Here is a 24,766-nt window from a genome sequence, read left to right as displayed (position 1 = left end):
GTGAGGCCACTAGGCCAAAGAGGTCAATATCTTGATGGGTGAGACTTCCAATTGTTAAAAGTGTAGTTTAGGAAGTAAAGAGCTTGTTTGGACTTAATATAAGCTATTGGGTGAACTTAAGTGCACCCAAATGTTAATTGGAACCCATGGATTCAAGACTGGTCAACTTAGCAAAAATCTTCCCAAATTTCTCACAACTCTAACCTTCTTAAACTCTTAAGGCAAAATCAGGGTGACTTGGACCCAAAGTTGAGGCTAGTTTCTTTGCTAGTTTGAAGCTTAAGAGGTTGAAACCACTTCATATGCATCTCTTGTTGTCTACAACCTCTCCCCCTCAAAGCTCTTAAGGATGGAATGAATTGATCATCATCGCTCACTATTGAGGACCATAGGGTAAGATGGCAATGTTAGAGCTTATGCGAGTTGTACATGATCACAAAATTGAGATTTCAATTTGCTCAGACACGTCCTTATATACTAATACAATTGTTGAATCTAATCCCTATGGCTTTTGAACCTTAATCTGGTTTAAACAAGCTTAGATCCAATGTGAGCAATATATGATATTGTAAGCCATATTGACTCATACTCAATCCAAACATAGTTAGACTAAACTCTATGGTAGCTGAGGATATAAGAGACTTGCCTACATTTCATCCAAGCCATTTGATAAAGCCTTGGTTAAACTGTACCCAATGACTAGGGCTGTAAAAGAGCAGAGCCTGAGCGAGCCCAGACCCGGCTCGTGTTCGGCTCGGTCGAATCTAGCTCGTGTTGGAAATGACTCGTGAACAGTGTGTTCGTGTTCGGCTCGAATAACATTTTTCATGTTCGTGTTCGGCTAGAAAATGGCTCGTTAGAATATAAAATTATTTAATAAATATTTTTTTTAAATAATAATTTTGTCTAAAAATGTTTCAAGGACAAATTTCATACAAAAATTCAGAGATTTATTAACTTAAAAAAATGATGAATTCAAAAAACTTTACAAAATTGATTACAAAATTTTATACAAGAATATTAACATTATTTGACAAAAACTTAAAAAATAAGAATCAATTTATTACAAATTTTAAAATGTACTAACTAAAAAAGTGTAAAAAAAATACAAATAAAATCTTAAAATACAAATCTAAATCTAAAAATAATTGTATTGAACATTTAATTCTTCTTATATTTTACATACAACTCAAATTACTAAAATTAATTTCTGTAAACCAAGAGCTCACACCATTGGAGCAAGAATTGCGGTAGTTCTTTCCCGGCTGTTGTTCTTAAGTTGATGCTTTCTCTCTGTCGTCTTGTTAGTGAAATTCAACATATCCTTCTTGTTAGTGAAATTCAACATATCGCTGCTGAAACTTGAAGTATCAGGAGAAACTGTTAGTCTGACTCCATGAACTGGTGCTGCAGGCGTAGCTAGAGTCTTCAGAGTTCTCTTGTTTCAGATCTTGAATTTGAGCTCCTTGTCATTAGTAAATCAGTTGCATCATTTCATTTATGGCAATCTTTTCATCTCATTAATTAAATAAAATATGAAGAGAAAAAAGAAAGAGAAAGTATAGTTGATTTGTACATCTGACAGTGATTTGGTATAAATAAATATATAGTGGTTTAGGTACATACTGACTTTCTGCGGGTTTGTTGAACCCCCCTACAGCAAGCTGTTGATATAACATTAAATGTCAAACCAAGGTTACTATTACAAAGCAAGAATGATTAATGAGAAATTATAAATGTATTTTCTATAAATAAAAGTCAGCTTTTTAATATAGTTTGTTGAATATTTATTATTAATTTAATATTTTATTACCTCCATTTATTAAACTATGTTAAACATAGAGAATGTGACTTCTTCAATGTTCTTCAATGTTATTATCTATGACAACATGAGGAACTTCTTCTGGTTTTGTACCTTGCGAAGCAAGATTGACATTTTCGTTGCTATTATGAGCTTCTGGTATAACTATCAACTTATTGCTGGATGATTCAGATTGTGAAAGATCAAGTTCAGACATATTTGCACTGTAAATGAAATAAAAAACTCATAATTAGTATCACTGTAGACATACTACCAAGTCAAAAATGCATAAACATGATTCAAATAATAGCTAGTAATAAATGATAGAAAGACTCTATGATAATAAATGATTGATAGAATATCCACTCTCTTAAAATTTCAAAATGATATAAGCTTTTAAAAAAACATCGGTGCATTTAAATTTCTTAGAAGAATAAAAGTCAGTAATAGTATGGGCACATTTAAAAAATCTCTAAAGGTTACAAGTTTCATAGGGTACATTTGCATCTAAAATTTCAAAAGACGAAAGACAAAAAGATATAGGTATATCAAAAAATATTATAAAGCATAAGATTTAGAAGGTATAAGTGCTAAAAAATCATAAGGCCTTAGAGGATGCACGTACATCCAAAATTCTTTAGAAGGCAGAGCATCAAAAAAGCATCAAAATGTACAAATTTATTCATAATTTTAAAAGCCAAAAGTCTAAAAAGATATAAATACAACAAAAAAAAATCATAAAATTAGAGGCTTCAAAAGATATAGATAAATTTAAAAGTCATATGTCTTGGAAGATATAATTATTAAAACTTCTCAAGGTTAAAGCCCCATGTACAAGAAAAAAAAAGCACACAATTGAAATGTCTTGAAACATATAAATTCACCATAATAGTATAGAAGCATAGTATAGAAGCATAAGAAGTCTATAAATTTTTATTTTCTGAAGAAGTTATACTAATCATAATTATATAAGTCCCAAAAGCTAAACCATTAGCCCTAACAGCATAGGAATTACATGGGTTGCAGCAATGGGCATGATAGACATTGCTTAGATATAAAACCACAGAATTATTCTTCAAACATACCACTACTGCAATATAAAAAGAAAAGAAATTCATTTTGTTTTAAAATACTGTTAATTGGATTAAAATCTTGCAATTCAAGAGACCAATGACGTATTGAAAGCCACATTTTATAGTTGAACAATGCTACTGTGATATTAAAACTCATTATTAACAAAAGAAGGATGAATAAAGATATAGATATGAACATTAGTAAACTGCAAATACAATATAAATATGAAAGTTTAAAAGTTACTAGAAAGGTTGGTCGGATCCATTGCAAACCGAAATCTGAGATCTGAAAAATCAAGCCAATCAAATTATTGATAAAACCAAATCCACTGGACTGAAATTTAATGCAGTTTAAACTTTAAACTGTTTATCGAGCAACCAAAAAAAAATACCAATCGATCGAGCTAACACTGCCGAGAAGGAGTAGTAAAGATCAGTTTTTTTAAAATTTTCAACAACCCTTATATCAGTTCTCATCCATAAAAAAACAGATCTAAATGCAATATGCGAGATTTCATTGCCAAAACCCCTAAAAAACTAGGTTTCACTCAAAAAATCTAAGTAAATCTAAAAGAAATTTAAGAAAATTTAAGCTAAGAGGTGAATCCAAAGATAAATATGAAACAATAGAGAAAATATACTTAAATCTAACACCTCTGTAAGTAACCAAGCAACCAAGCAAGAAAACCGAGCAGTCGAGCCAACGCTTACTATCCGAGGAGAAATAAAACTAGAGATTAGCAGACAAACATGAATGACGAACCCTAAGCTCTCGCACCAGAAAGCCTTTCGCCGATTTTCAAAGGAAAATGGGGGAAAGGCAACTCGCGATCGTGAATTTTAGAGGAGACGGCGGACGGGATTATTTGGGTACAAAAGTTTTATTATATATTATATTAAATATGTAATTTATATTTTACAAATATATAATAGTATATAAGTAAGAGTAATATAATATTCTTAATATTTTTTTATATATTATAATTTATAGGAAATTTTTTTTAAAATATGATAATTTATTTTTTTTAAAATTTAATTAACTATAATTTATAATATTTTATTTTATGAATATGTATTATGTATATTTATATATATTTATTTTCGAGCCAATTCGAGCCAAACACGAGCGAACAAATGAACAAACTTTTGTTCGTGTTCGGCTCGTTTACATTTCGAGCTTAAAAATTTATTCGTGCCGAACACGAGCTGTTCGCGAACAACGAGCCAAATTGACAGCCCCACCCATGACAATTTAGGATCTAAGAGACTTGCTTAAATTTCATCCAATCCATAAAATTTATTACTTGGGTAAAAAGTGTCATAGACCATACAAACACTAAGCTTCTTATATTCAAGTCTATTAAACCCTTTGACCAAAATTTACTCATATTCGATCCAAAAGGAAAGCAACAGAGATTCCGCCAAAGCTGTCCAATGACTGTAAATTTATATCTGCTCGTTTTCCACTGCTCCACTTCGTACTCGGAGGCTCCCTCCCTCCTACTTTCTCCCCCGAACCCTTCCCCTCTGCTATAAAACCCCCGACTCCTTCCTCAATCCTCTTCCTCCATTCCTCTCCTCTCCCTCATTCTCAGTTTCTTCTTCGTTATGCCCGGTGAGACTCCTCACTCTCTCTCTCTCTCTCTCTCTCTTGTTGCAGTGGTGATATATTTCATTTATTTTACAGTGCTGCGTAGCAATTTCATAGATTAATTTGGAATCTGCTTTACTTTCATCTAGATTTCCAAACATTTAAGCGATGTATGCTTTGATTGGAATCTGCTTTACTTTTTTGCCTCTGTTCTTCTCTGTTATTTCGTTTGGATTCTTTCCGATATATTTTTAAGGGCGGATAAGGGTTTCATTGAGATGTCGCCATCTAAATAATTGAAAGCCTCGTTTCTTTACTATCATCTGATTATTTTTATCTCAAAAATAGTTTCATCCATTTGATATAGACTGATCTTATGCATTTTAAAAAAATGAAATTATTATATTTGAAAGATGAGGCATTTGCATACATGCCACACAGTTCTTATGTATTTACAATGTAAAAGCTAGACATTCATATTTATATGCAGATCATTTAAATATTTAGCGTTATATCAAAAATTCTACCATTCCTATATTTTTAGAACTGAAATATCCATTTTAATGCATAAGTTTATGACACCAAAGTGTTAGATATGTAAATACATTAGAATTATGCGGTATGAACGCAAATATCCCTATTTTGAGGGATATTTATATCCTCAAAAAAGTATGGGTGTTAAATGCTTGTTTTAGAATATATTACACCAATTGGATCCAAAATTTTGAATTTTTTTTTTAGGAACCTTATTATTATTATTATGGGGAATTTACATACATACCACGTAATTCTTATGTAATTATATATCTACACTTAAATTTTAATATTTATATTCATAACACTCAAATCTTTAGCATCACAAAAAAACTCACTTGATTTTTAAATGTCAAAAGCATATTGTTATGCATAGGTTATAACACTAAAGTGGTATAAATATAAATATAAAATTTTAGGTGTTAGATATGTAAAATCCCTAGGTTTTTCCGATATATTTACTTGACATATCTTGACATATCTTGACCATGTCGGCTCTCTTCGGTATTAATTGTTTGGGTTGGGTTATGCTGTACCATGTTGTTAGGGTAAATGAGGTAAATATTTGGTAAAATTATAATTTTATTTATTTAATAAATAAAAAACTAAATTTCATTAATTTATTTGTGTTGGAATACATATAAACCATTTTTCTAAGTCGATTTTCGAACCTTTTCCCACGGTACTGCATGCTTTTCAATTTTTTTTTGTAGTATATATATATATATATATATTTTAATAAAACGTAGTAGCCATAAAAAAAACTATTGCATTACATTTTAAAAGGAAAAAAAAATATAATACCTATAATAACTTGTTGCAAAAATGTAATTTTTTCACAGTAATTCTGCACCAACCATTACAAACAGCTACGAAAACCCCATTCAGACTTTAAATCAAACATCTTAAATTGTTTCTTTTATCATCTAAAGAAGTAGAAACATGTAGTAGACAGAATTACCAAACCGACGCTTTAGTTTCGTTGATTAGACTAACTAAATCCACCTATCTATACAATGTTTGAAAAATAGAGTGTTAGATACAATTAAATATTAAGTGTGGATTTGGTGGTATTGTGGTAGTATTGTGGTGAATACCACCAATCCGCACATGCGGATACCGCACGCTATGTACTTTAAAATACCATGAATTCCAAATCATTTAATTTCTTGTATCTTGTACAATTCCTGCAGATTGTGGTAATATTTGAAGATGGGAAGTACACAAACTCTTATCTTTGCACTGCTATTCCTATGGGGCAGCATGACAGTAGGAGGAGCAGATTATCTTAAGTATAAAGATCCAAAGCAGCCATTGAATGTTAGAATAAAAGATCTCTTAAACAGGATGACTCTTGAGGAAAAGATTGGACAAATGGCACAAATTGCCATGGAAAATGCTACAGCAGTAGTTGTGGAGGAGAATTTTATTGGTACTTTATGTTCATACATTATATTTAGATAGACTGAAATGATGATGACGGTAGGAAAAGTAATATTAATTGAAAATAAGGAAATTTACATCCTGAACACATAATTCTTATGTATTTACATATCTCACTCTTAAACTTTCATAGCTAGGTGCATAGCACTTTGGTGCTTTAAACCTCTGTATTGAAATGTGTATTTGACTTTTAAAATGTAGTAATTTTACGTCATATTAAAGATTTAAGTATTGTGTGTGTAAATATGAAATTTTGGGTGTGAAATATGTAAATTCATAAGATTTGTGTTCTATTTATGTAAATGCTCCTTGAACATAGTGCAGGAAGTGTGTTGAGTGGTGGAGGTCACGTGCCTGCTCCAAAGGCATCTGTTAAGGATTGGGTGGATTTGGTGAATGAGATTCAGAAGGGGGCTCTATCTACTCGTTTAGGGATTCCGATGATTTATGGGATTGATGCAGTTCATGGCCATAATAATGTCTATAAAGCTACAATATTTCCACATAATGTTGGGCTTGGAGCTACCAGGTCTCTTCTTCGTTCATCATATTGCATATAATTGTTATTTTGCTTCCTATTGATGCTAATATTTTCCACATTACTTCAATTATGTTTGAATTTACATGAAAAATGTTAATTTTTTTCATATAAAACTTGAGCTGTTATTTAAGAACTTTGCTTAAGTTGATATTTCTATTTTCAACCATTGTTCCTTTTTTGTAAGTATGAATTACCGGTGAGGATATTAATTTGTCATAGGGATCCAACACTTGTGAAGAGAATTGGGGCTGTAACTGCTCTTGAAGTTAGAGCAACAGGCATTCCTTATGTTTTTGCTCCATGCGTCGCGGTAATGAATCTTAATATACTTTTGTCTTATGTTAATTTCAAATAACATATCAAAGAGATAATTACTTACATAGCACACAATTTTTAGTATTTACAAAATTAGTATCCGGGACATTTTTTTAAATTAAAACCTGTGTTTTTATGTCTGTCATGATCAAACTATTTGGAATTTGAAAAATAGATGCAAGAGTGTGCTAGTTTTACTAATAGCAATGTTCCGGCTGCTATGTATGTAAATAACATATTAAAGACTCCACATATGTTGATCTATCTCTACTTCTTGAGCCTTTATAGGTTTGTAGAGATCCAAGATGGGGCCGTTGCTATGAAAGCTATAGCGAAGATCCACATGTAGTGCGAATGATGACAGAGATTATCTCTGGCTTACAAGGAGATATCCCATCAAACTCGCGCAAAGGAACTCCTTTTGTTGGAGGAAAGTAAGAATTCATCACAAATAATCCATATAAATATGACTGGAAATAAACAAAATTCACACATTTTGCATTACCTAATTGTGACTATTTTGTTTTATGTTACATAGAACAAAAGTTGCTGCCTGTGCCAAGCATTTTGTTGGTGATGGTGGAACACATTTGGGAATCAATGAGAATAATACAATTACAAATTTCCATGAACTTCTTAGTATTCATATGGTTCCTTATTACAATGCCATCATCAAAGGCGTCTCTACCGTGATGGTTTCCTACTCAAGTTGGAATGGTGTTAAGATGCATGAGAACCATTACCTCCTCACTGATTTCCTGAAAAACAAGCTTCGTTTCCGGGTTAGCATATTGCAATAAATGCGTCGCTCTAGACTCTATACAACATTAAGGAATAAAAATCTAAGCCTAGTTTTATTTAGTAAGCTTGAGCAGAATCAACTTATTTTGGGTTTGGCCAAATCATAAAATATTTAATTTTTTTTGGGTGGCAAATGAGATCAGGCTTGTATTCTTTCTACAATAACAGTGGCACTTGACTATGATTGCAATGTTATTTTTATGCTAATGGAATGCCGTCAAGCTCTCACTCAAGATTCAGTAATTTTTTTTTCTTCTTATGACTTTACTATGAGAAATTTACATACTTAGTGTTTTTAATGCATAAATAGGGATTTTTAATATCAGATTGGGGAGGCATTGACAAGATAACCACTCCCCCTGATGCCAACTACACTTATTCTGTCCAGGCCGGAATTCTTGCAGGAATTGATATGGTTGGTTTACCTGTTCTATCACAACATTTAAAGTAGAGTGATTTAATTGTGTTATGAGACCTTAATACTTTTTTTTTATTTTTTGCATTTTTTGCAATTTTTTTATTTGAAAAATTTTGTAGATAATGATTCCATTCAATTATCCTGAATTCATCCAAGACTTGACCAATCTAGTGAATAAAGACATCATTCCAATAAGCAGAATTGATGATGCTGTTAGAAGAATCCTTCGGGTGAAGTTCACAATGGGTCTCTTTGAGAATCCATATGCAGATCTTAGCTTGGAGGGTGAGGTTGGAAAAAAGGTCTGCACATTTCTTCATGCACTCTTAATATTTTAATTATTTCATAAAGTAAGGTAATTTACAGACATTATTTAAAGAGGCATTAACATACAGCACACAATTCCTATGTATTTTTGCATATCTCACGCCTAAACTTTCATATTTATATACATAGAGCTCCGGTGTTTTACATATTCAAGTTTAAAAGTACATTTCACTTTTAACAAGTTACAACAATGATATTTTTGACGTGATATTAAAGATTTGAGTGTTATGTCTGCAAATATAAAAGTATTAGGCGTGACACATGTAAATATATAAAAATTATGTGCTGTGTATGTAAATGCCGAATTTTGATTGGGTTTGATGTGCTTGGCATTCGACAGGAACACAGGGAGTTGGCCAGAGAAGCTGTGAGAAAGTCACTTGTGCTGCTGAAAAATGGAAAGAGTGGGGCGAGGGACCATTGATTCCCCTCCCTAAGAAGGCTAAAAAAATTTTAGTTGCAGGCAGCCATGCTGATAACTTGGGTTATCAATGTGGTGGTTGGACTATTGAGTGGCAAGGACTTGGCGGGAACAATCTTACAATAGGTTATCTCCCTGTCCCTCTCCCTCTCTCTCTCTCTCTCTGTGTAAGTGTTAGATATGTAAATACATGCTACACAGAGCTCTGTACGTCTATAACCTACAAATAGGTTACAGGAGGTTATAACCGCATTATACTCCCCTTCAACCTCTCTGTTACCTACATAACCTAGAAGTTAAGGTAGGTTATAACCTCCCAATATCCTCCCTTCTAAACTATTTGCAGGTTAAAGCCGTACCCAGGTACGCTGCACGCAAATTTTTCCGCGATGATGACGAACGAGCTTAACCTCGGTGAAAAGTTTAGAAAATCGATGTTTGATTGACAAGCAACTATAAACCTCTGCTAAAATTCATCAAATTATACCCCCCTTTGATTCTTCGCATGCAACATCTGTATCACTCTAACACGAAAAACTCAAACTACTGCACTCACCTCTTCTTCGGCGCAGGAACGACGGTGCTCGATGCCATCAAATCCACCGTCGACCACGACACCGAGATTGTCTACTCTGAAAATCCAGATTCAGATTATCTCAACAGCAATGAATTCTCATACGCCATTATCGCTGTTGGCGAGCTTCCTTACGCAGAGTCCGCCGGCGACAACATGAACCTCACCATCCCAGCTCCTGGACCAAGTATAATACAGAACGTGTGCAGAAGAATCAAATGTGCGGTGCTTCTTATATCCGGAAGGCCTCTTGTGATCGAACCCTACGTCGAAACGATCGATGCGCTCGTGGCCGCGTGGTTGCCGGGAACGGAAGGGCGGGGTGTCGCCGATGTGTTGTTTGGAGACTTTGGGTTCTCCGGCGTGCTCTCGAGGACATGGTTTAGGTCTCTTGATCAGTTGCCGATGAATGTTGGTGATCCGCATTATGACCCTCTGTATCCTTTTGGTTTTGGGCTCAAGACAGAACCGGTTAAGACTTAATAATTGTTTTGAGGGAGAAGATGAGTTTTTAGTTGAGTTTAGGGTTTAATTTGAATAATGGTGAGAGGGAAGATTGTTTGTTTGGGTGTTTGTTGAGTTTAGGGTTTAATTTGAATAATGGTGAGAGGAAAGATTGTTTGTTTGGGTGGGTGTTTGGGTCAGCTGTAACTTATTGAATAATCTGCTGATAAGTTAGGTGTGGTAGTTATTAGAAATTTTTATTTTTTCAGAAATTCAGACCATGCCTTGGTGATTTTAACCCTTCAATTCAGCCAACTATGAGAGATATTGTGCTAAGATATACGAACAAAGCCAATGCTATTTCCTCCAATGCCTCCAACCCTTTGGTTTCTTATGATAAAAATGCCCTCATAAGGTGCCCTCTGTCATTGTCTCCAAAACAAAAATGAAATGAGGAACAAAATTTTAAAATGCAAATTTCCTCAAATATAAAATGCCAAAAGAATACTCAATACATAGATGTGTGTGTGTGAGCAAAGCTTCACATTTTGCAATAAATTTGATTGTGGAAACTAAATTCAACTCAGGTAAATTCAAAAAAGGGTCAATGATATATCATAAAAAAAGCTAATAAGATCAAACATCAAACTACAACCCTAGCAGTAAAAGATCAAAGCTAATAATATTAGAGATCAAAGTAACTGTCTGACCGAGTTAAGTTGTTTGAGCCAAATGTCACCTTCCAAAAAAGTTCTTAGAGATGGTGGTCAGCCTAGGACTTAAATACTATTTTTCGGTCTTACGTCTAGCTGATGTGGAATTTTTTGTCCGTGACACAAAGCTAATAAGATCAAAGATGTCAAGAGGATACAAGAACAAATTATTCTAACATAAACGAGATAAACAAATAGCTGAGTCAATCATCAGAGGAGAGTCAATCCAAGTAAGATTGCCAACCATCTCAAAGACACCTAGTATTAGAGGTTAAGGATAACGATCAAGCAATAATAACCGACCAACCCATATCGAGTAACTCAGATGGTAGAGCTGATCTTGCCAACCTAAAACCAATTAAGCTTAACCATCCGACCCAAAGAGCTCTCAGATGATAAGCTCATATATATAAAATATCAGAAATTTCAAGTACAAATCCCTTTAAAACATGGGTAAAAATATAATATCATCATTATATCATCTTATCATTGTTTATATTGTATAATAAAAATAAACAGGGGAATCATTTTATTAATAAGACACGATTAATTATAACATATTAGCGTTCGTCATGTCTCTCTCCCCCTTTCTCTATATCTATCATTATTTATGCTATATTTCTTAATTGTTATTCACAGACAAATCAGGATTCAAAAATATACATATAATGTTCAAATCCTTAAACATCACTTTTAAATTATCACTAATATTATAATTTTTAAAGCAAAATAAAATTTTGGGTGCATAAAACTTGTGATTATGATACTAAAATATTATGTATGTAAACATTAAATATTAGATGTAAAATATAAAGGTATTTAAAATAATGTGATTTATTAGTAAATTTCTCATTAATTTACTTAGCAAGCAAAATTAATAAAAACATCATGACTTAAAAGATGGGCATTTACCTACACCCCCTAAATTCCTATGTTTTTAAATAGCACTTAAACTTAGCTTTTTACTTTTCCACTTCTCAAATCTTTCCTACTACATAAAAAATAATATCACTGTTTCAAAAAATAAATATAAATGTCAGGTATGTAAATACATAAAAAATTGAGGAGTCCATAGCTAAATCCTCCTAAAAATTTAAATTTTAAGGTGGGACTCCCCTGCTGATTCCGCCTCTGGAACTGCCCACAACGGCTAAATTCAGACAAACGGCTATAAACAAGATTCCAAGGTACTTTGTCGTCAAGTACTCCTGAATTCAAAATTTTATTTAAATAAAATATTTTTCTGTTAAATTTAAATAAAAGTTACAAAACCATTTAATGATGTCAAATTAATAGAAAAGCAGTAGATAAAATACATAAAATAAAATAAAAAATTATAGGAAACAAATCTTTAATTATAATGATCTTGCAGTGGAATTATGTGATATACTATTTAGCAAAAGTTCTGCTGATAAGTGTCAGAGATTTAATTAATTAAATTATAGTTGGTGCTCTATAATGGCCTGAGGGAGGGATTGATAAAACTAAGGATTTACTAAGAGCTTTAAGGATATATGCAAAACATATGTTAAACACGAGCTTTAGTAATTTTTATTTAAGAAAAAAAGAAAAATGTAAGTTTTTTTTTTAATTTATCATTGAACACGAGCTTTAGTAATTTTTATTTAAGAAAAAAAAGAAAAATGTAAGTTTTTTTTTTAAAATTTATCATTAGAGAATTAACATTAAATTTAAATGAATAAAATTTTAAATTAAATTTAAGATGATTTGAATTATAATTTTAGTAATTTTATAGTTAAATTGAATGACTGAATAAGATAAATCCAATGATTCTAAAAATGACTCGATCCGAGTCCTACAAACCCAAATTAACCACTTAAAGTGAAAGCCGGCATAATTCCTATGTATTTACATATCTAGCACCTAATGTGTGGTAATTGCATTTATGACATTTTAGTAGCATAATGAAATGGATTTTTTTTTTTTTAAATTTACATATAGACCACCCAATTCTAACGTGTTTACATTTCTAACACTCAAACTTTAATTTTTACATATATTCCAACTTACTAATTATGCATAAAAAAAAGTGTATTACACCATTAAAATATGTAATAATAATATATTAAATGTGACATGAAAGGTTTGAATGACATGAATGTAAAAATTGAAACTTACATGTTAGATATGCGAATGCATAAGAATTGTGGTATGTATGTAAATACTCCTTTTTTATATTTAATATAACAAAATTTTAGAATTTAAAAGAAAGATAATATGAGCTAAATATGCTCCTAAGCCCTCTTCGCCTAGTTGACAAGGATGCTATCTTGTACTGAACTAGCCTAGTGTTAGAGGATTGGAAAAAATATTACCTCAGGCTGATGCGTCATTACTCCAATGGTGCGGTGTCACGTATACAATAGTCCCACCATAATACCACGTGAAACCTCCCTATTGGAGTACTGATGCATCAATACTTCTGATGTAATATTTTTTCAGAGGATTGACAGCAATGAAGGTGGAAAAAGTATAATGAGGTATTCTAAAATAACTCTATTTCTTAATTAAGTAAAAAAAAAAAAAGCAAATTTAGCTTTCCTAGCTTAAAAAAATTAGTGTGTTATATGTGTAAATTTTCCTAATCTTTGCTACGATCTTCATATACATTTCAATAAGAAAAATGTGCTCCAAGCTTATGTTTTTATTCCTTTCATATGTATATTTTTTACCTTAATAGGATTGCATGAAAATTTCATATGTATATAAATATGAAAGCTTTAAATAACAAATATTCTAATAGATTCATATGAAAAATTTCAAACTCATAATCTTAAATGAAAATGTGAATAAATTTATATTTTACTTTATATACAAAAATAAATGTCATTTGAAAAAGAAAATTGAATTCGAATAGACTATAATAATGTTGATCTTCAAATTTTATTGACACCCTCTTGAATTTTAAAGTTTTTAATTAAAATTAATATATTCATGACAAGGTACATTTAAAAACAAAATTACTTTATAAATTTAACAATTTAATTTTTCCTTTTACATCACATTTATTTTTTAATTAATGGGCACATTTTAAAGGACATATGAATTAAATGTGTCTTGTAGCGAGTTATCAGCAAATAAATGTTTGAACGACCAATAAATATGCCTATTAATACTTGCCCTCAGCCAACGTCATATGCCAAATCACTCGATCTCGCAGCGCAGGTAGATGCACTCAGGCGGGCTCAAACCCATGACACAAATAGACTCAAGATTGAAAACTCATGTGCCAACTAAAGAGTCACAGGGAGCGACACAAGATACATAAATATATATGTGTGTGTGTGTGATAAAGTTTTTATTTTATTTTTCTATCTTATTCGATTAGTAAAACAAATAAAAAAAAAATTAAAGTATATTTAAATTCAGAAAAGAGATCAAATAATCATATTTTAAAAAAAGAGAAATTTACATACATATCTTCAATTTTTAAGTATTTATATCTCTAAAATTTAAATTTTATTATTTATGATCATCTCACTTTGGTTAAGCTTATAAATTAAAAAGTTTATTATTTTTTAAAAATGAGTAATTATGATATTTTAAATGTAATGTTAACATTTCTAAAAGTTTAGTAAATATATAAAAAAATATATTTTTTTATGAATTTTATATTTCATTTTATTTAATTGATTAAGAAAAAAGGGAAAATCTTTGCTGCTTTTATATGCTGCGTTCCACTTCACCTTCTCCACCAAATGCGCCGTGTTCTCCTCCATTTCTCAGGAGAAGCTCTGAGCTTTCCAGGAGCTAAAAACCCTAGACATTGGGCAAGAGGAACAGAGTTCTATCTTTTTCTCCTTCTTCTGCTTCTTCCCTAACGTGAGTCTTCCTCCACTCATCTACCGTTGCTTCTGTTATGCTTTACTCTAATGTTTGGAGTGAAGGATTTCTTATTCTTAACTGAAAGCCTTTTGAAACCATGAGCAGATGATTTCGGTTCTCCAATGCGTGTTTTTTTCTTGGTTATAGAAGCATGGTTACATGCTTTTCAGCAGTTCCCCTGTTTTTTCCTGCCATTTTAGTCATTTATGTGCTTTATATTTTTAAGATATTTAGCTAATTAATGATTTTCTATCTTAATTAAAACTAAAACATCAGTTAGTGCCATTTTCTTGTACAATATGAGTTAATTTATTATATTTCTTAATTTCTAATTAAGAATTTAAAATTCCATAAATTTAGCAGAAAAAAATTAATCAGATATTAAAGAATGAATTAAAAAAAAATTAAAGTATATTTAAATTCAGAAAAGAGATCAAATAATCATATTTTAAAAAAAGAGAAATTTACATACATATCTTCAATTTTTAAGTATTTATATCTCTAAAATTTAAATTTTATTATTTATGATCATCTCACTTTGGTTAAGCTTATAAATTAAAAAGTTTATTATTTTTTAAAAATGAGTAATTATGATATTTTAAATGTAATGTTAACATTTCTAAAAGTTTAGTAAATATATAAAAAAATATATTTTTTTATGAATTTTATATTTCATTTTATTTAATTGATTAAGAAAAAAGGGAAAATCTTTGCTGCTTTTATATGCTGCGTTCCACTTCACCTTCTCCACCAAATGCGCCGTGTTCTCCTCCATTTCTCAGGAGAAGCTCTGAGCTTTCCAGGAGCTAAAAACCCTAGACATTGGGCAAGAGGAACAGAGTTCTATCTTTTTCTCCTTCTTCTGCTTCTTCCCTAACGTGAGTCTTCCTCCACTCATCTACCGTTGCTTCTGTTATGCTTTACTCTAATGTTTGGAGTGAAGGATTTCTTATTCTTAACTGAAAGCCTTTTGAAACCATGAGCAGATGATTTCGGTTCTCCAATGCGTGCTTTTTTCTTGGTTTTAGAAGCATGGTTACATGCTTTTCAGCGGTTCCCCTGTTTTTTCTTGCCATTTTAGTCATTTGTTTGGTTGTTCTTCGAACAAACTTCAGCGGATTCTATGATCCTTTGGTCTTTCAGTGGAGTTCTACAGTTCTTCTCCATTTTAGCATATTCTTCACATCAAGTACTTGAATCTATTTCTCTCTCTCTCTCTCTCTGTCCTCTTTAAACATCTTTAAAGGGGAGTTCTCACCTTTTCCGTAAGTTTGTTTAGTGAAATAACTTTTACTTTTAAGAGATTTTTTGAGCCGTCCATTTTATGTGCTGCAGCTGCTGTTGAAGCATGATGGCGAAAATTTTTGGCTTTAACTTTAAACTTACATCTAAACAAAAAGAGATTAGGATGGATTTGCAATTTTGATTGCAACCATATTTAAAAAATCCAAGAGCTTTGAAATTTATCCTACGCTAAATTTTGGTGAGTAGTTTTAAGCTGATGCTTCCAATCATTAGGCTAAGGTATGCTGCCTTATATTAGGATACTTTGATAAAAATTATAAGGCAGAGATTTGTTCGAAAGTAAAAGATTTTGAACATAAAGTAAGGCATTTAAACAAAATTTCTTTTTTTGTTTTTCCCTAAAGGCCTAATGTAGACATCATTCGGTTTGTACCAAATGTTTTCTTATCATGAACAGCAGCCTTTCAATTCTTAATTTCTTACAAGTTTCATATCAATATATGTTCAAAAGTTCTTTTTTTTTACTTTCCAATTTCTTAAAACAGCACATATAAGTGGTAGGATCATTTGCTTGGGTGCTATCTAACTAAATTGGTCAAGATCTTGAAATTTGTCAAATTTGTGTTTTAGCCCTCCATTTATAAATTTCATATCCAGATATTCTTACAAGTATTTTTTCTTCCAATTTTTAAAATAGCAGATAGAATTGGTTTGGATCATTTGCCTGGTTGCCATCCAACTTAGTAAATAAAGATCTTGAAAGCTGTTAAATTTGTGGTTGACCTTCGATTTTACCCTTCTTTTTGCATTTTAAATATGTCATCACTTTTATTGATGTAATTTTCTCGACTGCCTTCCTCTCATATTACACAAAATCTTTGACCACCATTGTTCTTCTTCTCCTCCACAGACTGATGAATGCACATGTTTTTTTTTTAATTTATCAGATCACCATTGCATTGTTTTCCTTAATGGAATGGATTCCCTTCCTTTCTAACATGAATAAATCATTTTTCCCAGTTTTACAGGGTGATCTGATAAGGTTGTAATAGCGAGGATGACGGGTTTTGATGCTTGCTTGATGTTCATTCTACTTTTATCTTGCTCGGCTTCAATTGGAGATGCTGAGTATCTGAAATACAAAGATCCGAAGCAACCTATCGGGATTAGAATTAAGGATTTGCTGAAGCGGATGACCCTTGCAGAGAAGATCGGCCAGATGACGCAGATCGAACGGAAGGTTGCATCGGCACAAGTCATGAAAGAATATTTCATTGGTAAAATATACATTTTTTTTTATGAGATATCTACATAACACCTAGCATGCAATTCTTATGTATTTACATATCTCACACCTAAACTTTTATATTTACACACGTACATGCATGAAAATGTGAATTTCACTTTTAAAAAGTGATAATAATGATATTTTTTATCTCATATTAAAGATTGAGTCGGTGTATAAATGTGGAAGTTTAGGCAGGTATGAAATATGTAAGTACATAAGAATTGTTGTCTACATATGTAAAAGTCCCCCATTTTTTTTCAAATGCAGGCTCCTTATTTTCTTTATTCTGAGAATTATGATAGCCGAGCTAAATTTTTCTTCAGGTAGCGTATTAAGTGGCGGGGGGAGTGTGCCTGCTCCCCAGGCATCGGCAGAGGCTTGGGTGAATATGGTAAATGATTTTCAGAAGGGTGCTTTGTCAACACGTCTTGGAATTCCAATGTTATATGGAATTGATGCAATTCATGGCCATAACAATGTTTACAACGCAACTATATTTCCTCACAATATTGCCCTTGGTGCTACTAGGCAAGTGATCTTAAGCTTTCTGTTAAATTATTTTTCAACCTCATTCTGTAATTTAAGAGTTAATTGTCTGAAGAAGGTTTTGATGGGTATATCTCAAATTATCTCTCTAAGAAATTGAGCAGATGATTTTTTTTATTGTTTTAATCTTGAAAAAAGCGTACTGCTAAATAATTTTTAAGTTGAGGATTGATGCCTTTACTAGAAATTTATATGATAGCTTGATGAATGAAACCATGAACACCCTTTAAGTTTAAAACCTATAATCTAACCGACATGAGCCGAGAAAATCTGTTGTTGAAAGTCCTGTACTTATTAATTGTAGCATATATTGAGGGGGCACAAAGTCAGACTGAAGTCATCATTAAGATGAGATATATAAATATTATCATAATTTTGTTATGATTTTATGCTATTATAGGGATCCTGAACTTGTGAAGCGGATTGGTGCAGCAACTGCTCTTGAAGTGAGGGCTACAGGCATTCCTTACACATTTGCTCCATGCATTGCAGTAAGCAATGTTTCAACTACAATATTGCAAGTTTACCTTTTGTCTGTTATATTATTGCCAGGAAGTAATTAGTTTTCTTTGCGTTTTTTAGATTATTCCTAGGAAGTTGGTTAAGTAATTACACTCATCCTCTCTGCTTCAGGTTTGTAGAGATCCTAGATGGGGTAGGTGTTTTGAAAGCTATAGTGAAGACCACAAAATTGTCCAAGCAATGACTGAGATAATAACTGGTCTACAAGGAGATGTCCCTGCAAACTATAGAAAGGGCACTCCCTATGTTTCTAAAAAGTAAGATCTAAATTCCAAATATCAAGATTAAAATTCTAAAGCAGTCCCATTGCCACCCGAGCTATTATTTTTAGTTGATATTAATTAGTCAATTTCCCTTTCGTTTCAAGTCCTTCAAATGATTAATGAACCTTTCATTGCTACTATATCTTTTATTTTTATTAATTGAGTTAGGCTTTGCACTGTTGCACAACTTATTTTACCTGACAAAATAAATAAATCATATGATACAATTGATTAATCAGTGACAAGGTTGCGGCCTGCGCCAAGCACTTTGTTGGCGATGGTGGGACTCAAAAGGGTATTAATGAGAACAATACCCTCATCAATCGCCCGGGATTATTAAGTATCCACATGCCCGCATACTATAGCTCGATCGTCAGAGGTGTTTCGACAATCATGGTGTCGTACTCTAGCTGGAATGGGGTTAAAATGCATGCTAATCATGATATGATCACCGGCTTCCTTAAGAACACACTGCATTTTAAGGTAGCAATATATAATTTTTTTTTTGATGGGAATGAATTTATTTGTTATTTTACTTATCGGTCCTTGTACTTTTAAAAAGGGGTTAAAATGCATGCTAATCATGATATGATCACCAGCTTCCTCAAGAACACACTGCATTTTAAGGTAGCAATATATAAGTTTTTTTTTTAATGGGAATGAATTCATTTGTTATTTTACTTATCTGCCCTTATACTTTTAAAATATTTCAGGGTTTTGTTATCTCAGATTGGCAAGGCATTGATAGGATAACTAGTCCTCCTGGTGCAAACTACACTTACTCTGTCCAAGCTGGAGTCAATGCTGGTATTGACATGGTCGGTTTCTTTTCTACTTGTAACATAATACTGTTTTCCCCTTTTGGGGCATTTACTTGCAAACCATGTAATTTTCATAGCTGGAGTCAATGCTGGTATTGACATGGTCGGTTTTCCTTTCTACTTGTAACATAATACTGTTTTCCGCTTTTGGGGCATTTACTTGCAAAACATGTAATTTTCACGTATCTACATATTGCTCAAATCTTTAATATTCCATCAAAAATACTACTTTTACTAACTTATTTTGATACATGGTTTATGGACATCCAAGTGTTATAAACGTAAATCTTAAACTTAAAAAGTGTTAGATATGTAAATACATCAGAATTATGTGGCATGCATGTAAATTCTCAGATGAGATTGATCATACTCATTGTATTTATTTATGTTTTGCAGGTGATGATTCCTTTTGACTACGCGCCATTCATCAGCGATCTAACTGCTCTTGTCAACAGCGAAGTTGTGTCAATGAGCAGAATAGATGATGCTGTCAAAAGAATTCTACGTGTGAAATTCTCCATGGGTCTCTTTGAGAAACCTTTGGCTGATCTTAGCTTGGTTGATCAACTTGGAAAAAAAGTAAATTTTCTCTAGTCTCCAATATCAAGTCTTTGCTTTAGCTTGATTTGTAATTTTAATTTGCCAATTTGTTTGGTTTTAGAAGCCAATTTTCCCCCTTGTTCTGCCATTCAACAGGAACACAGAGAGTTGGCCAGAGAAGCTGTTAGGAAATCACTAGTGCTGCTGAAGAATGGGAAATCTGCTACGGGACAGCTGCTGCTACCCCTCCCTAAGAAAGCTCACAATATCTTAGTTGCGGGCAGCCATGCTGATAATTTGGGTTACCAGTGTGGTGGGTGGACGATCGAGTGGCAAGGAGCCAGTGGAAGAATTACTACTGGTTAGCTTTCAGCATCACCTCGCCTTTTTTGTTCTTTATTCATGTGAATTCTTTCATACCTACATGCATAAATACATAGTCTGCACAGTGTGACTACATTCAATTAGAATGTTCTGATTACACAAGGATGCTCATTGCAAGGTCATTCCATGGTTTTCCCCAGGAACCACGATTCTCGAAGCCATTAAATCAACCGTTGATCCTTCTACTGAAGTAACCTACTCAGAGAATCCAGACACCAGCTTTCTGGAAAACAACAATTTCTCCTACGCCATCGTCGTCGTCGGAGAACCACCATACAGCGAGACTGCCGGAGACAGCCTCAACCTGACAATCTCAGAACCCGGCCCAAGCACCGTCCAGACTGTATGTAGAACCATTAAGTGCGTTGTTGTCGTCATCTCCGGCCGGCCCGTCGTGATAGAGCCGTATATTGGATTGATCGATTCCCTCATCGCTGCCTGGTTACCGGGGTCAGAAGGCCAGGGTGTGGCTGATGTTCTGTTTGGGGACTTTGGATTCACAGGTAAGCTTCCAAGGACTTGGTTCAGGTCTGTGGATCAGCTTCCAATGAATGTTGGGGATATGCACTATGATCCATTGTTTCCCTTTGGATTTGGTTTGACAACTGAGCCTATAAGGAAATAAAGCTGAAAAAAATTTATTTTGTTTTGAAGGTTGTAAAATTTTTCTAAGAAGTATGTTTGTTTTATTTAATCAGCTTTTTGGTAATTATGTAATTTTTATGTTTCTTTTGGAAGCACTTTTTTGGAAGTCTGCAAAAGCTTATTTAGAGCTTTGTGGTATCCCGGATTATTTGATTAAAATTACAAGTTATTTGGATACAACTGGGAGAGAATTATTTTGCATTTAAATGACGTTTATTAAAAATGAAAGTCACTTGACAAAATTGTGAGATAATTAGTGAACCACATAATTTTTGTATTTTACATATCTAACACTTAAATTTTAGGGCATGCATGCGTAACACTCAAAGTAAACTACTAATTATACAAAAATGCGAAAACTAAAGCATGTAGCATATTGATTAGAAATACAAAAATATGTACATTTGATTAAAAATGATTTAAGATATTTTGGAACCAAGTTGCATAGTCAAAGAAGAAGCATGGAATGTATAAAGCAGGGTTGGTGCACAGATACCAATCCATTAAGTGTTCATCACATTTGCATCCCCACAAAAATAAGGGGGAATCGTGATTGAAGATCTTAGTCAGCTCTTTGTTCCATTCTTCGTCGCAGTTGTTCCTCACCAGCAGTCCAATACAGTAGAATTGCCGATGCGCGGGGGGTGTTCGATAAATCAGAGGTTATTAGAGTGAGGGATTCCTACGGCGGAGGATGCGGAATGCATTGGCGGAGCTGTTCCCAGGGGATTGGGGTTCTTCAGAGGGAGGGAATCCGAAGTCAATGGAGGAGGATGAGGAATCCATAACTAGGGTTGGGGTTTTTCTGATGCAAGGATTTTCTAACCTGCCGTGGCGTAAAAAATATTGAGTGCTGACACCCCACCCAAATCCGGAGCGTCCAAAATTTAAAGTGGACCTCACTTAAAAAATAATAATAATAACAAGATGTATTTTAGTGTTCTAGATCAGACACCTCACACAAATTTACGTGCGGTGTCCGTACACAATAAGTGCTCCGGCGGTGCAGGCTTACATAGAGTGACAATAGCGTAACGGGCCGTTGTGGCGCAATCTACATTAAGTCTTATCACAAAAGGATAGAAAAATAACTCAAATTTATGTATGTTGTAATTTGGGCAATTGACTTAGGACACATAAGACTTGTTTGTGACTTGTGAGATTATATGCGGAAATGAGATAGAAAATAGAGTGCAAATATGAAAGCTGCTTGAAAGTTACAATATCCAAGACATATTTTTAAAAATATTAAGGAATGATTAGTATATCATATATTATAAATTTGATCCGCCATGTTCATAATTTCAACCAAAGGATAATAATTATTGGCCATAAGCTTTATATGAATTTTTCCATCTTCATCATGATTTAAAGGTATTTTTGAATTTCTCTTGAGAGGAGACTCATGGTGTGGTTGTGGTTGTGATTATGGTTAGCCCTTAAACCCATTAGAACCACATTATTTGTTTCAAATTGCAAAAATCGTAATGTTCATTGCTTCTATAAGAATATTAATAGTTTTTGAAGTTGTTTTAGAGCACCTTTGAAACTAGAAGATTGTGTAAGACGAGCTTGTGATCTAATTTATTTCTAAACAATGTCAAGGTTTAGTTCATATCAATGAATCTTAATGGCCCAGAAGATTTTTAGTGTACACAATATCTTTGGATTTGTAAGACATGTATCTTGCTTTTGTGAGAGTGATTATTATTATTTTTTTGTTTTCTCCAAAGTTTAATGGCCTTTTCTGAGACCTTCAAATCGATTCTTGAGGTCAGTCATTATTTTACAAAACATCTCTATTGAATGGAATTTGAGATGAATATTTCATGCGATGTAACACAAGAATTGAATAATGAAAATAAAGCAGATGATCAAACGCAGCATGCGTTATAAAATTTAGATGGAAGATCTTTTCTGAGACCTTCAAATCGATTCTTGAGGTCAGTCATTATTTTACAAAACATCTCTATTGAATGGAATTTGAGATGAATATTTCATGCGATGTAACACAAGAATTGAATAATGAAAATAAAGCAGATAATCAAACGCAGCATGCATTGTAAAATTTATTACAAACAAACATACGCTCAATTCTTATGCAGTTACTTATCTGACATTCCAACTTTAATTTTTACGTACATGCCACCTTATGTATGCATTAACAGGTATATTTCACCTTTTTTTTTTAATTTTAAATTGTGATCTTTTTGAAGGCGTTAAATATTTAAATAAATGTAAAAAAAAAAGGTGTTAAATATTTAAATAAATGGGAATTGAGTGGTATGTACGTAAATGCCTCAATTTAGAATTATATTTTTACATGTATTGTAATTTTCTTACGTGTAATTTGTAATTTCAAATTTAAATTCATATTTGAAAAGATAGCATGCATTTTCTTTATTTACGTTTTACATTTTATGAACCAAACCTTAAAAATATAGAGAGATATATTTTAATTTGATTAAGTACTCTTAGATTGAATGTATACAGTAGATTGAGCACAATATAAATTCTTCATATTATATATTTATTCAAGAAAAAAAATCAATAAATTTTAGTCCCTCATGTTAAAATCCAATAAAGACTGGTAATTAGTAGCGAATTCAGTTAAAATCATTAAACAATTCTGCCATGAACAGAATCAAGAAGCATAACCGTTAGTATTTAGGAAGAAACCATCGCTCGAAGAAACAAATCTTCCCCTCCAACAATATTATTTGGCAGTTCAAGAAATCAAGATTTGCATATATTCCAATACTGCGGCATCAGAGAGAGAGAGAGAGAGAGAGAGAGAGAGAGAGAGAGAGAGAGAGAGAGAGAGAGACCATGAAGAAGGCTGAATCTCCTCCAGGATTATGGGTGGTTGTGTCGATCTAACAAATACACAATGAGGGGATGATAGTAATTCGGATCTGCGAAGATGCAGTCCCGGAGAACGCCGGCCCATCTGGAGCAGTTAGCCCTGTCTGCACCGATGTAGACGGCGCCGAACATGCACACATACCATTGTAGAAAGTCTTCCCCGCACGGCCCTCTTCTCATGAAAGAGCGGAAGTTTAAATCGGGGAACAAGATACCCAATTCTCGGTTCCAATCTGCAGCGGAGACAATCAGCGTCGGCGATTCAATGAAGTCCAATTGCTGTTCCTGGTTGGATTGGGGGTTTTGAGTGGATAGGGGGATTTCAGAGGTAGGGATTGAGACTGATGAGGAAGGGAGCGGCAGGGAGATTTCAGAGGATTGGGTGTTTACGATGGGAGGAACTCCGCCGGAGGAGGGCAGTGGTGGAGGGTTTTGAGGGGATCGGGTGTTTCCGGAGGAGGAGGAGGGGTCCATAACTAAGGTTAGGTTTGTGTATTAGGGTGAATGGATGACAAGCAGAGAGGGAAGGAGGAAAGCAGGGAGGATTGTGTTACCTGCGCCGCAGCCAGCTCTATTTATATATGTAGATGTATTTTTTCAGTGGGGACCACTACACTAGAAGAAGAAGTGGAATTTAACAAATAAATAGTTATATTTAATTTTTTAATATCAAATATTAAATAGATCAAATATGAATGTGATTCAATTCGTTTATTTATATTTATGAAAATATTTATATATTGTTCAGCAATTATTATATTAAATAATTTATAGTTTCAAGATATATTCTTTAAATAAATTTAAT

The 24,766-nt window shown here is 33.0% G+C and overlaps 1 protein-coding gene and 1 pseudogene across 3 annotated transcripts; both read left to right on the top strand.

Annotated features, from left to right (window-relative positions):
• The first annotated feature begins 4,256 nt into the window (after positions 1–4,256).
• On the top strand, positions 4,257–10,407 carry LOC110020529 (annotated as a pseudogene).
• Positions 10,408–14,726: 4,319 nt separating this feature from the next.
• Positions 14,727–21,122, top strand: LOC110020528 (beta-glucosidase BoGH3B-like). 3 transcript variants are annotated; one of them, XM_020718669.1, is made up of 11 exons: positions 15,609–15,720; positions 17,108–17,364; positions 17,699–17,903; positions 18,322–18,412; positions 18,555–18,700; positions 18,946–19,126; positions 19,271–19,333; positions 19,420–19,524; positions 19,924–20,106; positions 20,224–20,428; positions 20,592–21,122. In XM_020718669.1, the coding sequence occupies exons 2-11, from the start codon at positions 17,145–17,147 to the stop codon at positions 21,074–21,076; spliced, it is 1,884 nt and encodes a 627-aa protein (XP_020574328.1). In that variant the 5' UTR covers positions 15,609–15,720; positions 17,108–17,144; the 3' UTR covers positions 21,077–21,122. The 3 variants fall into 3 exon arrangements, with proteins under 3 accessions (XP_020574329.1, XP_020574328.1, XP_020574327.1); XM_020718670.1 differs by lacking the exons at positions 15,609–15,720; positions 19,271–19,333 and adding an exon at positions 14,727–14,839 and having other exon boundaries at positions 18,946–19,189; XM_020718668.1 differs by lacking the exon at positions 19,271–19,333 and having other exon boundaries at positions 18,946–19,189.
• The last annotated feature ends 3,644 nt before the right edge of the window (positions 21,123–24,766 follow it).

The sequence above is a fragment of the Phalaenopsis equestris genome, unplaced genomic scaffold, assembly GCF_001263595.1.
Source record: "Phalaenopsis equestris unplaced genomic scaffold, ASM126359v1 Scaffold000098, whole genome shotgun sequence".
Taxonomy (NCBI): Eukaryota; Viridiplantae; Streptophyta; class Magnoliopsida; order Asparagales; family Orchidaceae; genus Phalaenopsis; species Phalaenopsis equestris.
Note: the sequence above shows the minus strand (reverse complement) of the source record. Positions and strands in the feature narration are given on the sequence as shown.